Raw genomic sequence first — 15,929 nt, 5'->3', positions numbered from 1 at the left:
ATTAGAATTAACAAGTCATGTATCCAGTTATTTACAGCAATTTAACAGGTGTTTTTAGAGCTGCGATTAGCAATAGTGTTTCGACAGTAGCTTTAAACGTCCAACAGAGGGCAATAAAACCCTGGAGCCTTAAAAAAAAAAAAAAAAAAAGCCAAGGCATTTCAAATTTGTCAATTAACCGTATGGAAAGCTAAGATGTTATATTTAAACCAACAACATGAATTCAGACTTGGTTTATTGCTTTTTCTTATAATAAATAATATAAACAAACAAGATTAAAACTGTTACAGCATAAAACAAGACAAAAAAAAAAAAAAAAAAAACGAGGGTTAAAACTGCCGGACCTTTGAGAGAAAAAGACGCAGGCACTTTTTTTTTAGACAGAGGGCAAAAATGAATCAGTGCAAAGATAAACATACACTGCAAAGCATTTCATCATAGTAGTCATACGTAAATCCCAATAACTGAACAATTATGAACGGTTCAACAGCAAGCTTTCACTCGTATGATCAGACGAGAACAGTCATACCCGGAACACCAGAAAATGACAGATTAGTTAGCGTCAGTCTACTTGGCTTTACTGTATCCAACCCATTGAGTTATTAAATAAACCATGGATTTGATTCATCACTTAACAGAGCAAGAGACAAACAATAGTATTACGGCTACAAGAATTCACTCTTATGTATGTGTGGATAAAAGATGTCAGTCAAAATAAACCCCAGCTTAGTCCACAGGATCAATTAGTCACATTAACAGCACATAAAAGAACTTTTTAAAATAGGAAACTGTACAGAAAAAAAGCACAGGAAAAAAGTAGTACGTTCTGTACTGCTCAGAGAAGGGGAATTCTTGGATGTTAACAGGAATCACTTCTCACAGGCACAAACTTTTCCGACTCCATTCCGTGGGCAGCGCAAATCTTCACTTCTTCCGACACAAGAGATATCTAATCCACATCCCTTAATTTATTCTTTACTTTAAGCACTTTTGAAAAGGTTTGGAGGTACTTGGAAGAATCTTTGGTGTCTGAATCATTGTGGTAGTGTTCCTGATCTAGATGAAAATGACTGAAGCTCTTTTTATCCGACATGACCCGTTTTAAAGTTCAAAATTTGGTCAACGGGTCAGGTCGAATCAGATTGGAACCGAACGCCTGGTCATCGATTCCTCAGACGATCCTTCTATCACTTAAACTAGTCACACACACACACACACACACATCTTAATATTTTTGCGTCAGAGGCAAAAGTTTTAACGTAAAACCGTCAGACCTCGCTGACAGGAAGATCCGCATTATCCAGATCAAGTTGGGGCAAGGGAGCGTCACACATTCCGAAGCTGCTACGTCGTCGCCACGGCGATTCATGAGTCACTTGGAGAGGCGGGTCTCTTGTAGTGACAGGCGGGCGTGCGGGCGGGGCAGGGGCAGCAGGCTCATGAAGTGCTCGCTGTCCCACGCCAGGCCTCGTGGGACCACGGCATTCTGGGTTTGCTGACACGGCAGGGCTGGCCGTCCAGGGGATGGCGTGACTCGTGTGCTGGCGGTAGAAACAGGAGCCGCCAACAATGAACTCCTAAAGGCGAGGAACGAGGGAGAGAATAGATTTGGTAAGTTCTGGTCCGAATTAAGTGGTTTTAGGACATCGTTAAGATTGAAGCTGTGTGGTAATGATTGAGAGCGGTCACAGCTGGGAGTAAGAACACCCGAGAAACAAATCAGAGGTTTTAGATGAGCTTAGCAGTAGAAGATGAGAAGTACCAGAGACCAGAGCCAGCAGAGCACCAGATCAGAAGTGTTAGTACTCAGAAAGCCCAGCTGTCCCACTCACTGGAAAACACAACATGAGAGAGACAAAGTGAGAAGTAGAGAGGTAGAAGCCGGACTGAAGGATTGATTTTCCTGGTGCTAATAACTAAGAAAATTATGTGCCTTCATACTTTCTTCATCTTCATTTTTTTTTTTTTTTTTTTTTTTTTTTTTTTTTTTACACATTTTGATCAAATAAATGCAATTGTGGTGAGCATACAATAATAATTCATTTAAAATGTGTAAATCTCTTTGCACATTTTAAATCATTTATATCTATCTATCTATCTATATAAAAACACCTCATGTCATTAATTAGATTACACATTTGATCAGTATAATTTACTTTTTTTGTTAAGATGCTTATCAAATTTTATTAAAGACTATTGCCCAGTCATAGGTTAAAGGTGGGAGACAGAGATAAAAATAAATGAAAAGAGAGGCGGGAGACAAAGTTTGAATGCAAGAAGAGAAAGATGACAAATATTGAGACAAGGTTAGAACTGCATCGAGTTTAAGAGTTACTAATTAATCCACAGTTATAAAAATATTTTCATCAGTTTGAGAACTGGAACACAACAGAAAAAAAAACATCTTAGTCATTGCTCTAGAGACTGTCCAAAACATTTTACCTAACAATCGTGTGAGAAAGCACAGACATGTCTAATCTAATAACAGCAGTGATTGAGGACCTGATGTCCGAGACTTAAGGGTTTACCTTACAAAACTAAAAGCTTACAGCAAGCTAGTAACGAGAAGTTTGGATGACTTTTATGAAACGCAGACATCCTAATGCAACTGTCAAGCACTAAAGCACATGACCTCATCATTAAACAAACGCACGCACACACACGCACGCACGCACACACACACACACACACACACACACAGCACCTTATTCTAAATAGCATGCAAATCTGTGAGGTTTAGAAATGTGTAAACAACATAAGTTGAATGTTTAGAACTTGAATGTTATAGAGTTAAAGACAAAGTTTTGAACATTAAAGTATTAATATAAACACTAAATAATTTAAAAAAGTTATTACAAAATATAATCAAATTTCAATAAAAGTAAATTATTTTAAATGATCTTATTTAATTATGCAGTTTCACTAATATATCTCACATAACGGAAGCAAAATAGGCAATGGATATGGTTTTGTGTTCATTTTAATTAGTAAGTAGCAGTCTGGATGATCATTTAATATGGTGAAAAAAAAGTCACGTTTTATGAACTGTTACACACAACAATAAAGAATAATGAAATGCAGATGAGCAATTGAAAATGTGTGAAACATGCGTTTTGTGTGTGTAGCGGGAGACTGCAGTGGCTGGCAGAGAGGCTGAAGCATTAGAAATAAAGTGCATCAATATTAACTGTTAGTTCAAATCAAAGAGCCACAGGGTTGAGAAGAAACAGATGAGAACAAAACAAAGGTAAAATTAGCGGGAAAACATAAGGTCAGCGGAAAGCTGAATGCATTTCTGGATGTGACCTGTTGAATAAGTTTATTTCTGCATTTGAACTGTTAGGTGTGCGTATGTATGCGAAATTACTCTGTAAAAGCGAAGTGGAAAAGATTAAGCTAGGTGAGTACGTCCGCGTGCGTAAAAGGCTGTGCGTTAGCGGCTCCTCTAAAGCGAAGCGAGGAATAGGAAACAAGGGGCGGATCAAAGGGGCGGAGCTCACATACGTGCTGCCTTGAGTGACACGTGGTGTGTATCTCTGAATACAGGGGCTTGAATGCCTTCTGGCCTGACGCATCTGAAACAACAGTGCAAAGCTACATTAGAGGAAGAAAGGGAGAAAGATACAGGCGCCCCAAAAACGTATTTGGACACTTAATGTATGAATGTTATATCATTAACATAAAATATCAAACCAAGTGGCATCTGCAAGAAAAAATAAAAAACTATGAAATACATTCTAACTTTTGAATAATATACAGTATCTACTGTTTTATACTTTAAGACATTTACCCTATCGAAATAGTAAACATTTTATTGGGAATGATTATTTTGATTATCCTGCTATAAACAATTATCCATGCATATGTTTCAAGATTTTTTTAAAATCAAAACTCTCATCTTAAGCTCTCTTTAGTGCAAGCTTGAATTCAGATCAATTCAACCAACCAACAACCGAACAGAAGAGAGCTTCCAGCGTACAATTTTTTCCCCTTTTTTAATGTTTCACTTGGATATACTTCCCAAAACAGAAAAAAAAAAACATTTGTTGCTACTTAAATCTACATCTAAATGTTTAGTCTGAATATGTGCTCTGTCATATCCAACAATATGCTACTTGAATTGTATTTGTACCACAAAAATCATGACTTTTATACATTAAGCGTCCAAATACTTTTGGGGGTCACTAGGTTCAGAGGGGAGTGGGAGAAAAAGTATGAAACGACCAGATTGTGGCCCACACAATTGTGTCAAAGTGTACTCTGATTCCAAAGTACAATTACACTTCTGAGCCTTAAACCCAAACCACTGCAGTCGTATTACTATTCACTTGTGTGTCTGTATGTGCGCGCATATGTGCATGTGAAGGAGAAAGAAAAGCACATGATTAATTATAAAAATATGCAGATAAACTCCTGAGGAAAGAAAAAAAAAAACACGCTGTCCACGGGTTGACTCATGAATTTATGCTCCATTGTTTTGCTCACAGGCAGAGTGGCTACCTGCTTTTGACAGGGTGTGTGTGTGTGTGTGTGTGTGTGTGTGTGTGTGTGTGTGTGTGTGTGTGTGTGTGTGCGTGCACATACAGAGGCTGCGGACCGGCCTGGGCCCCTCTGAGCCACAATGGCTCCCGATATAGCCTTGATCCAGCTGTGCATCTCCTCGGGGCTATCAGCCTGAAACAGATTGGCAGAAAAAGATGGAGATCTGTAAGCTTACAGGTGTCTATAGGTTTCAGAGATGCAGTGTACAACCTACATTCAATACTATTTATTTATACAAAAGAGAGAAATCAATTTCAACACTGTTTTCATCTTTGTACTTCATGTTGATGTCAAGACTTCTTACCTGGACATAAAACGTTCTGGAGGTTGTAACAACTTCAAAGAGGTTGTCCCGCATCATGATTTCACTGAAAGTGAAACAGGGAGAAAATAACTTGTTTATGAAAGGAGACCTATTAAGCCCCTTTTTTCTCCTCAGAAAATGCCTAAATGCCTATTCGCGTTCATATTTTATTGCACTTAAATTGTCAAAAAAAAACACAAAAACACACAAGTTACACTATCAGTTATGTTTGTGAAGGTAAATAGTTGGCAAAGAAATTATATGTTTATATCTGTGTGGTAGCAGCGTAAATAAATCAATATAATAAATGAATCAACAATTCCACTGCTGTCTTGTCTCCTCTGAGGCTGGGGCTCACTAACTACTGTTCTGTGCTCTTCAATGCAGCCAAAGACAGAGCAGTTAGCATGCTTTGCTCAAACTTTTGGCATGGCGTTAGAACTGGTACACCATTGTTGCTTGCAAAAACATAATGTCAGTGCCATGGGCGGAAACATTCAGACGGGCCTTTAATATTATATTAAGATCCCCTTTCTATGTCATGGGGGAGCGAAATCTGAGTGGCTTGTTTTGTTTCCACAAGCTTGCAGAAAGGCGTTACTAAAAATGACAAAAAAAAAATTCTCTCACTTTCTAGGTTGGCAGATTTACGGGGGATAATAGCATTAAAACACAAAAGTGTTGGATTTACAATATGTGTCACCTTTAAGTCTAGAACTATAAATATGTACTTCTTCAACTCTAAATATACACTACCCTTCAAAAGTTTAGGGTTAATGAGGGGGTGAAAATAAATTTAATTAGCAAGAACGCATTAAATTGATCAGAATTAGCAGTAAATACATTTACAATGTTACGAAAGATTTCTATTTCAAATAAATACTGAATCCTGAAAAAAAACATTCAGCAAAACAAACATTGAAACATTTATAATACTAAGAAATGCAATAATACTAAGCAACAAATTAGCATATTGTGATTAATAGACTGATTGATAGATGATTATTGTAACACTGAAGACTGAAGTAATGACTTCTGAAATTTCAGCTTTCATCTCACGTGTATATATTACATATATTACATTTCACATTTTTAAAAAAATGAAATAAACATTTAAAATTTTGAATGCTAGTGTAAATGCACAAAGCAGTTTTTTCTTACTAATAAGTACCAAAGGATCCATGTTCATAGGAAGCAATAAGATTCCCAAGCATATGACTGGGAGGCATTCTGTTTGTACCTGTGTTTGCACTCCTGTACCTTATGGACCTCCTTCAGAAGAATAATCCGCAAAGGCTCCTTCTCCTGAAAGAGAAATAAAGTAGGAAAAGACATAAGTCTCGCAGATGCAGATCTAATGGCATGGAGTGTCACTTCGCAGCTTACTCTGGCAAAGAACAAACCAAATGGACTAAGTTCTATCCTCTAACAGGCAGACACATATGCACATAAGAAATTGAATCTGACACAACTGGCAGCTGCCTGGAATTTCTCAGGTACAGTACTGTTCATGTTGAGACAGAGCGCTGGTATTTGCTATATCTTTTGTTCAGATTAAAAAAGAAAAAAGAAAAACTCAAATGCAAAAGAAAATAACCCTTTAATTCTTGTTCTTTCATAAAACAGGAGACAATTCCTAACAGTGGAGAGGCCTCTTCCTTAAATAAATCAATTTGCTAGTACAATTTAACTCAGATGTCAAAATCAGCACCACATGAAAAAAGCCATTTATTCAAAAATGATAATAGTACAAGGCTTTGAGCTATCGGATGTAACTGCTGCATGTGTCAAGAATAAATCCACAACATACCAGATCAGACTTGAAGTAACTCATTGAGTTCTGCTCCAGAACAAAATATCTCCTTTTCCAGTTCTTCATCTGTTATAAGAGGAAAATAGTAACCTGTAATGAATTCCCCCAGTTTCATATATTCTACAAATCATATTTCAAATATAATCATTTTTGCCTTTTTTGAACACACAACCATAACTGCACAAGACCCAGGTTAGAAAAGTCTCTCAGACTCACCAGAGCCCCTTGTTTGACACAGTATCCTGCTTTAATAACGGTCTGATCCTGCCCTGCTCTGGAGTGCAAATATGGTGGATGGTTTTGAGCCTTCCTCAAGCCCACCTTCTCTCCTCCGACACTGTGTCCCACCTCTCCATCCTGCTGAGAGAAGGCAAAAGCAGACATAAAAACACAGAAAAACAATATTCTACAATTTCAAAATTAGCCAACGGTTTTATTGCCCATTATTTCAATTCAGCTGCTCACTTGTGAAGTACTAGGAAGCTACATGACATTGACCTACCACGTTCATGTGACATCGACCTTAATTTTATGAATCTGAGAATACTTTTTGCACACGGAGAAAACAAAAATAACAACCTTATTCAACAATTGCTTCTTTACCATCTGTTTTAATGCGAAATTATGACAGTACCATGCAAGTGTACGCATTCCAAGCTGTTTATGCAGCGTCGCAAAGCTCTCTGATTTCATCAAAAATATCTTAATTAGTGTCCTGAAGATGAACAAAGGTCTTACAAGTTTGGCATGACATGAGAGTAAGTAATTAGTGAAAAAAAAATTTAATTCTTGGGCGAACTATGCATTTAAGATGGCGTTGGTTGAAAATACCTGTGTCTGTGTGACGACAGCTACTCCGGCAATGATCTCTGTCTTGTATGGGACCTGTTTCTTGTTTCCATTTGAAGCCAACCTCTGACTCTCAGAGTGAACAGAATCAGAGGACTTTGGAACCTAACAGACAAAAAGAAAAAGAAAATAACAGAATAACTGAAAAGGGCAGCAGCAAAAGACCAACTATGCAAAGCAATGCAACAAAAACGGAGGGAAAAAAAACTAGAATGGAGCGCAGACGAATTAACCATCAATTGTAAGACTCACAGGATAACACAACAACGGCTTATTGTGTAGCCCTTCAATCCATCAGCCCACACTCCAAGAGTGTCTGGCCTACAGTGAGTGCTTTTCCTGCCATTGCATGTGGAAGCGTGATATATTAGTGATACAGAGAGAGTGAAAAAGAGCAGAAGAGACATTGTAGGGTATGTGTGACTGTGAGAGGGCATTCTGAAACGATGATGACTCAGGGGTGAGGGTCGTTCAAACAATACAACTTCCCATTAGTCAGCCAAGTGACTAAACGGCACCAGGATGAGGAACGCAGAGCTTAAACAGTTTTTTTTTTTTTTTAACTTTCAACTTCCTGTGCATTTATGTACGTGTTTGTCTGCACATGTTTTCTTACTGTAATCTGCTTGCAAACATTGGAACATTGTTATTTGGGTTACATCTAACAGAAACTCCCAGAATACTAACCAGAATCTGCTGCCCAGTGAACAAGTCTGCAGTGTCGACAGAACCACTGACAACTGACTGAATGAACTTGTTGAATGCTTTCATTGTTTCTTTAAATGTTCCTGTGTGCACCAGTCTGGGGTATCAGATTAACATGTGAGCTTGTTTAATAATGGCTAGATAACTAATGCAAACAATCCAGGGCTTTAAAGAAGTTTCAAAGGGAGACACAATAGATAATTTACTTTACATTTGCACACAATAAAAATAGAAAACAAGAGTAAATGAGCAATATAATAAAAATATATACAAATTTTTTTTTTATTCCAATCCATGTCAAATTGTTATTTTAAACTATTCCCAAAAGAATCATGGAAAAAAAGAATCAGGGCAGCACTCTTTCAGTTATTCCTTTTGATTTTGTAAGCCAACCTCATTGTAACTTATAATCAATTGCATATTTATTTGAGACATGATTCATTTCATTATTTAATTTGTTATGACCTGCAGGGGGTGTGGGGCAGTATTTTTGTATGAGGTTATAAATGAATACATTTAGCATGTGTGTACTCACTGTGATTTTGGTAGCATTATTGAGAGCGTTGACCCATTCCACAAGATCCTGCTGATCATTAGCCTGCAGAAAGAGTTTCCTCATTCCTGCATTGATGACTGCACACAGACAGAGAGAAAGAGCTTAACCCCATTTCCCATAATGCAAAGGCCATAACTCTAATTTGTGTAGTTCTGGGAAATATCAGTGTATCAGAAGGAAGGTCTCAGTGTATTTTTAAAATGCCCATAAATCCCAAAAGCTCACACATAGCCTGTTTTAGGGCTCAGCCGACTTTATGGATTATCTGCTCATGCTCAGTCAATAAAGTAGTGCGAATCAATTTCAGACTAAAAGCTACTAGAAAAAAAGCCACTCGACTCAGTTTTTTCCGGCAATGTCTGTTAATTCAGTGGCTTTCAGTGTTTTTCCTGGAATAAAAAGGTGGTAGATGGTAGAATTCTCTGCATCACAAAAAACTCCATTGTGCATTTGCAATGTTCATTATAGGCAGCTGAATTTTTTGCCTTCCCCTTCTCACTCGTGCAAGTGACATAATTTCATGTCCTTGTATGATGTAAATTTTGCTGATAGAATGCATTTCTAAGTGTTTATGTGATATTTTTCTTACAATGACATTTTGAAAATCATTGCTTTGTGACTCAAACCAAAATAAAAGTCACGGATCACTTACAATCTTTAACTGAAGTGAGCTATTGCAAGTGGGTGAGTTAAACCTGTGAACCAGATTGGACCGATTTTGTAAATTCATCTAACCCAACGTTTTCTGTAATTTGTAGAGTGTGTCACAAAGCGGCAAGAGTTTTGTTTTTTGCTTTTTTTCATTGTGCATTTCATGGTAGAAATATAGTTACATAGTTTCAAGGCTAATAGATAAACATGAGTGAACTATTCCTTAAGCTATGTCTGGATAAAAGCAGCTGTTAAAAAGTTAGGACTGGTGGTTATTTTTTTGATGAACAAAGCCAATAAACAGGATTTCATAAACACTTCAATATGAAGTTCAGATTTCTACAGAAGCATCCTGCAGAGAGCAAGATTTTAGAAACACATGTGCACATATACACACATCTATCAAGTGACCAGACCACCGTTTCCTGTTTCCACTCATGTTGTGCAGAAGGTTACCATGTGCACAGCAGTAACTGTATGTGCAAAGCAACACAAAGGTTTTGTGTATAAGCTGTGAGAACGAGTATGGGCTCAAAATCACCTCAAAGTGTGTGGAATAGATGAATTGGAAAAAATCTTAGGTGGAGAACCACTGCATAAACATACTATCAGAATCCAACTACAAAAAGCAGCGCTTACAGCATGATCTAAAACTAAATGTATAAGCTTTAGGTATAGCACCTAGCCAGGATTTAAACCACAAACCTGCAACTCTCAAGGTCTGTTCACACTATGTGAGATCTTCAAAATAAAAGTGTTTCATGAATAAAGCATGAAATGTACCTGTCAGTCAAAAAGCAAGAAATTTAAAAATACCACCCTGGACTAGAAAACCATTCACAAGTAGCATGGGTGTACTTGTAGCAATAGCAAACAATACATTGTATGGATCAAATGATCAAAGATCATGTCCTGTGAAGATATTTTCTCAATTTCCTACCATAAATATAAGCTTAATTTGTTTTGCTTAGTAATAGAACATCATTTGAACAACTTTAAAGGCAATTTTCTCAATATTTTGATAATATTTGTTTCCCCCTCGGATTCCAGACCTTCAAATTGCTGCATCTTAGCCAAATACTGTCCTATACTAACAAACCCTACACTAATGGAAAGACTATTTATATAGCTTTCAGGTGATGTATAAATCTCAATTTGAAAAAAATTACTAAAAGTACTAAAAACATGCTGTCGCTCGTCATTAAAGGGATACTTCACCCCCCCAAAAAATATTCTGTCACTATTTACTCACATGTTGTCCCAAACCTTTATTAAGTTCTTTCTTGTGCTAAACACAAAATAAGATATTTTAAGTAACCAACCTGTAGCTGGTCCTCATTGAATCTAATAATATAGTGTTCAACAACAACAAAAAAAATTTATTCATGTTTAAAACAACCTGAGAGAGAGCGTTTCACTTTTTATATTTGTTAAATCAATACTGTTAAATAAACCTACACCACCTGAAAAATAAAAGCACTGTTTTTGAAGCGATTTTTATCATTTTGGCCTAAATATTTGCCATTCTTTTTTTATTTTATACTTTACCTTGACAGGCTTCTTTTTTTTTCTTTTTTTTTTTAAAGGGAAATTAATTTGTGTGTACCTCTCAGACAATCGTGATATTTCAGAAAAAAGTTGTGATATGGTATTTTTGCCATATGGGCCCCCCCCACTCTTTTACACTCATTAAAACTACTTTGTAATAGAATGAGTGTGAAGTACAAGTGCGTTTAGACGCGAGAAAGTCTTACCAAAGCAGTACTCAGCTTTTGGCCTCTGCTTGGTGGCATCACTGACCTAAAAGAACAGTGGGGGCCTTGTAGCATTTTTTTTTTAAAAAAAGCAATGACGCAGAAATGGCAGAATGTGTGAAAACTGTAGTATATGTGAAAAGGTTGCAGCTTACCTTGGATATGTAGGTGAGACTGAGGGAACCCACGTGTTTGGCACCTACAGGCAGGTTCTAGAAGATCAAACAACAACATTACTCTCAGATGAAGCAAACTACATTACCCAGTGTTCATTTAGATTTTAGACAGATTGTACCTGTGGGTTGTCCATGTACCAGACCAGACTACCCTGCTGCGTGTCCAGGATGAAATACCGCCGCAGGAACTTGCCACTGTTCTCCAATTCTTCGATATCCAGGAAACCGCAGATGCGGTTCTGCCGGTCCACGTAAGGCATGACCCCCGCTCTTCACACTACTCATTCCCCCCTCTCTCTGATATCAGTAACTGCTCAAGACAAGGATGGAAAGGGAGGAGCATGGGATAGGATGCAAAGATTGGAAAGAGAGAGAGGTTAGTCAGACTACCAGTAAACGAGCTGATGCACTTATGCGGTTCAAAAAAAATTCCCCTTCCTTCCTCGATGACCCCTCTGTCTTCCTTTCTCTCCCATTCTTGTGCCCTTTCAGCTGAAAAATATTTTCTTTCTCTGATGTGTGGAAGTATTCTGCACAGGATATGAATCACAGAGCTGCTGTGGACAAGACCATACCTCAAAAATATGAGAACTTTCAAAATAGAAATTTTACAACAAAATTTGAATTTGAAAAAAAAAAAAAAAAACCCTGTACTTTAAATTCAGAAAAAAAATATATTTATATACATACATTCATTCTTTCATTCATCCAACAGTATTTAATTTGCCCTCAATTAATTATTGTGAACTTAAGAGCAGTAGTTCATAATTGACAATAGACCAGTAAGATTATTAAGAAGACATAAATTAAAGAAATCAGAACTTCTGTTCAGCAAGTAGGTATTATATTGATCGGTAAAACAAAAAAAAATCTATTTCAAACAAATGCTGCTCTTTTAAACTTTCTATTCATCAAAGAATCCTGAAAAAAATTACAGTTTCCAAAAAAAAGTTTAAGAAGTATACCAGTTTTCAATAGTAAGCACTAAAGTCAGCATATTAAAAGAATTGCTGTTAGGGTTTATGTGACACTGAACACTTGAGTAATGGCAACTTAATTTACTAAGTATATTAAAAGACAATAAAATAGAAAACAGGCATTTTAAATTGCAATATTATATCACAGTATTACCGTTTAATTTTATGTCCAATCAAATGTAGTGTACTTGACTAAATATTTTTGGAATGTGCCATCTGAAGCTGTATTACATAATTAAAACAACACGTGAATATGGCACACAACGTGTCGGGCTGGCAAACGCAAGAATAAATCCACCATTCTCCTCTAGTATTCTGAGGGCAGGGGCATTAATGGCATGAGTGTAAGTCATAAACAGACAAAGGCTGTGAAGGAAGACAAGGCCTGCTGTGTCATCGCCCTACAGAGGCAACAATGACCATGAGTCACTTGACCAATTAGCATGGAGTGCTGTTCGGCCCCGCCCTGGGTTCCAGAGCACAGAATCAGCCTTGTGTTCTGGAATGCTCATAGGTTCTAGAAAAGCCCTGTTCTTCTAGGTCCAAGAGCATGCAGGCCTTCACTGTCAAAAGCTAAACAAAAGCACACAGATCTCTTATTCTGAGCTGCTATCTGCTGCTTATCAGAGCAGGCAAAAGCGGGGTAACAGCTGGAGATTCGGATCTCGTTCTCTCTCCTTCTGATTTTCATTTTAGATTGGGCAGATAGTCTCCAAGACGGGTCTGGTCACGTTCTAGACAGGATTCGATTTGTTTTAGACTAGACCAAGCACATTATACACACACAAAAAGAATTTAACAGGCCAAACTCCTTATCTCTGGATCTTAGACGTGTGTATGTGTGTGCGCGCATGTGTAAGAAGGTTAGAATTACATGTTGAGCTTAATTTGTTTATGTTATTTGATGTACTTTAACACAAGTAGACGCACACACACACGCACACACGCACGCACACACACACACACACACACACACACACACACACACACAGGAAGACGCTTACTACACAGCTTTAGGGTGGTTTGCATGCACATATCCTTCTTTGAATCCCTGATTAGAAAACAAATCTGCCATTTTACTGACAAAGATGAACGTCATAGATAAGGCACATGAAACACAACTTTAACCCAGACTGTGTTTTTGCATGCGCACAGCACAAGACATATTTCGGTGACCTAATTCGCTCATAATATTATAAACCAGAAGTTGGCATATTTGTGCAGCATTTCTGGCAAAACAGAAAGAGTGCACACCTCACACGTTTGCTTTGAATCATGTAAGTTTGTCAGAAGGGTTGCATCAACCTCTTGCCCTTAAGCTGTTTCAGCAATTGCAAACATGCACATAGACACATTGAGGTTATTAGTTTTTTTTACATTTTCAAATTTGTGTTTGTTTTAAAGGGTTAGTTCTGTCATCGGTTACCTTCACAATTACCTGCCATTACAAACTTTAGTTAAAACACAAAATACAATATTTTTTCTGTCCAAACTTAAGTTCTATCCCACCAAAGAGAGTATAATAATACTATTTAGAAGACATGGATTAAACATCTTAAATGCTGTCATAAACTTTCTGAAGTATCAATAATCAAATGATTTGGAATGATATGGGGTTGAGTAACTAATGACAGAATTTTCTTTTTTTGTGTGAACTATGCATTGAGGTCTTATTTTTACACTGACTTAGCGTTTCGATTTAGCTTAATTTCAATCTAGTTTTCAATATATGGCTATATTTCAATTTAATTTAGTTTTAGCTAGAGTACCAATTACTGTCAGGGAATCTGGAACTAACATTTGCTAAAATAAGCTAGTGCTAAATCAAAGGTTTCTTGCTAACTTTGCTCCATTTTTGAGTTTTCTAGTCCATTAATAATTTCATTTCAGTTTATGAATATATATTTTGAGTTCTTAGTATACAGTATAAGCCTATTTAAGCCTGACACAAACAATCCAGTGTGTGTAGACTGCCAATCTGTACAGTAAACAAATCTATTCCATCTGTATTAAAATACATCTTAAAGACAAATAATGTTCTCTCCCAGTGTCTTTCCTTAGTTACGATAAACAGAGAAACCAACCTTTGGATAAACCAACAAAATGGAAAGAAAAACAAAAAGTCTAGCGAAAGGTGGTAAACTTTTTTTTTTTGAAAGGCAAGAACGCTTTTCTTGAATGTAAAATTAATACATTGAGCAAACAGCCCTGCGTGTCCACTAAAACGTGCAACAACACCTTAAAACAGGGTCATGGAAAGTGTAGTGAAAGATCACGGTGAATGTGGTCAACTATTGTCTGTAAACCAAAGCCAAATGTTTGCTGACTGATCCACTCGTCATGGTCATTTACAAACACATCAACAAAAGCGATGTCCTCAAACACAATGACCTTCTGTTACATAACATTTCAACACATTTTAGGTCAGGTGTGCATTGGTTGGTCTGTGGTAATGGCCAGCCAAAAACAGACTGCTTATAATACATAACCATAACTCAGTACAACATCACAGATGTTGCTACAGCAGTTGCTTTAAATTGATCAATTCCCATACCAATTACCACAACATTTCTGTCGTTTGTGGTATATATATATATATATATATATATATATATATATATATATATATATATATATATATATATATATGTATTAATCAAGTTGACTTACGTGCACATACGCAAGCTTTACTTTTACCAAGATTTACATAACTGCCATCTAAATGATAAAGTAAATGTAAACCTACTCTTAATGTAAAGCTAAGCCAGACAAGATAAAATCGAAAACTGACAATCAATCCGTCAGCACATGACACTCAAAGCTTTCCTTGCTTAGAGAAATCGACATTTATATTGTCACGTTAGTCATATTATTATAATGGCGATGGAGGCTCGGAGTTACAAACTAGCACTATATGCGACATATTATCCTTACCATACTATCACTACTTGATCAAAACTGTTATAACATTACAAGGATGATGTGTCTAAAATCCACGTCTGTCAGTTAGCAACAGCGCGGAAAAGCCCAACCTCGCCCCGTCTCCATTTAATCCTGCCTTGAATGTACGGCAGGAATACACTTTAACGTAGCTCCATATTCATAAACGCAATCACTTATAGGCAGATGTGCTAAAAAGGGTCGTTCTCAAACTACTCACTCGGTTTATTATCGCTGAAGTGGTTCGGTTCAGCCCATCTCCTGCTCGTGTCCCCGTTCACAAACTTCACGAGTGTTTTTCCTGCAGGAGCGGAAGTGGCTGTATACGTCACTGCGTCAGGTTAAATGTGTTTGATTTTTTCTTTCTCTTTTATCTTATTTTCATTTTTACATACAGACACCTGTAAATTATTATTATTATTATTATTATTATTATTATTATTATTATTATTTATTATTATTTATTTATTTATTTTTAATTATTTATTGTTGTCAGCAAGATAAAAAACAAATCTATCTGTAACATTATAGCAACGGAGTTAGCGACAGTAGGTTATCTGTCTATAGGTTGTGACTGTCTTGTTATTATTATTTTTTTTTTCACAAAGAACCATGTGGTGAAAACAGAACAGGCTGTTTTGGTAACCTTCACCGATGTTGAG

General features: G+C 36.8%; 1 protein-coding gene across 6 annotated transcripts; it reads right to left on the bottom strand.

Moving 5' to 3' along the window:
• Positions 1 to 218: 218 nt before the first annotated feature.
• plekha1a (pleckstrin homology domain containing, family A (phosphoinositide binding specific) member 1a) lies at positions 219 to 15,595 on the bottom strand. Of its 6 annotated transcripts, XM_043263070.1 has the most exons (14): positions 15,488 to 15,595; positions 11,470 to 11,660; positions 11,330 to 11,386; positions 11,175 to 11,220; positions 8,749 to 8,846; positions 7,491 to 7,613; positions 6,876 to 7,019; positions 6,657 to 6,725; positions 6,087 to 6,151; positions 4,847 to 4,910; positions 4,585 to 4,674; positions 3,505 to 3,575; positions 1,763 to 1,831; positions 1,437 to 1,577 (listed from the first exon to the last, which is right to left on the bottom strand). In XM_043263070.1, exons 2-13 carry the CDS (start codon positions 11,608 to 11,610, stop codon positions 1,807 to 1,809), a joined length of 993 nt encoding a protein of 330 aa, XP_043119005.1. In that variant the 5' UTR covers positions 11,611 to 11,660; positions 15,488 to 15,595; the 3' UTR covers positions 1,437 to 1,577; positions 1,763 to 1,806. The 6 variants fall into 6 exon arrangements, 5 of the variants coding, with proteins under 5 accessions (XP_043119001.1, XP_043119004.1, XP_043119002.1 ...); XM_043263066.1 differs by lacking the exon at positions 1,763 to 1,831 and having other exon boundaries at positions 219 to 1,577; positions 3,501 to 3,575; XM_043263069.1 differs by lacking the exon at positions 1,763 to 1,831 and having other exon boundaries at positions 219 to 1,577.
• Positions 15,596 to 15,929: the final 334 nt, after the last annotated feature.

The sequence above is a fragment of the Puntigrus tetrazona genome, chromosome 17 (assembly GCF_018831695.1).
Source record: "Puntigrus tetrazona isolate hp1 chromosome 17, ASM1883169v1, whole genome shotgun sequence".
In the NCBI taxonomy this organism is placed as follows: Eukaryota; Metazoa; Chordata; class Actinopteri; order Cypriniformes; family Cyprinidae; genus Puntigrus; species Puntigrus tetrazona.
The sequence above is the reverse complement of the archived record's forward strand: the minus strand, read 5'-3'. Positions and strand labels throughout refer to the sequence as shown.

What these genes read in the sequence shown, in the direction of transcription:
- plekha1a (XM_043263066.1), bottom strand. Translation starts at nt 11,610, where the DNA reads ATGCCTTACGTGGACCGGCAGAACCGCATCTGCGGTTTCCTGGATATC. An exon ending in CTGTCGTCACACAGACACAG is followed by an intron (nt 7,020 to 7,490) that starts GTATTTTCAACC and finishes GCCTTCTCTCAG; the next exon opens with CAGGATGGAGAGGTGGGACA. An exon ending in GTTACTTCAAGTCTGATCTG is followed by an intron (nt 6,152 to 6,656) that starts GTATGTTGTGGA and finishes TTTCTCTTTCAG; the next exon opens with GAGAAGGAGCCTTTGCGGAT.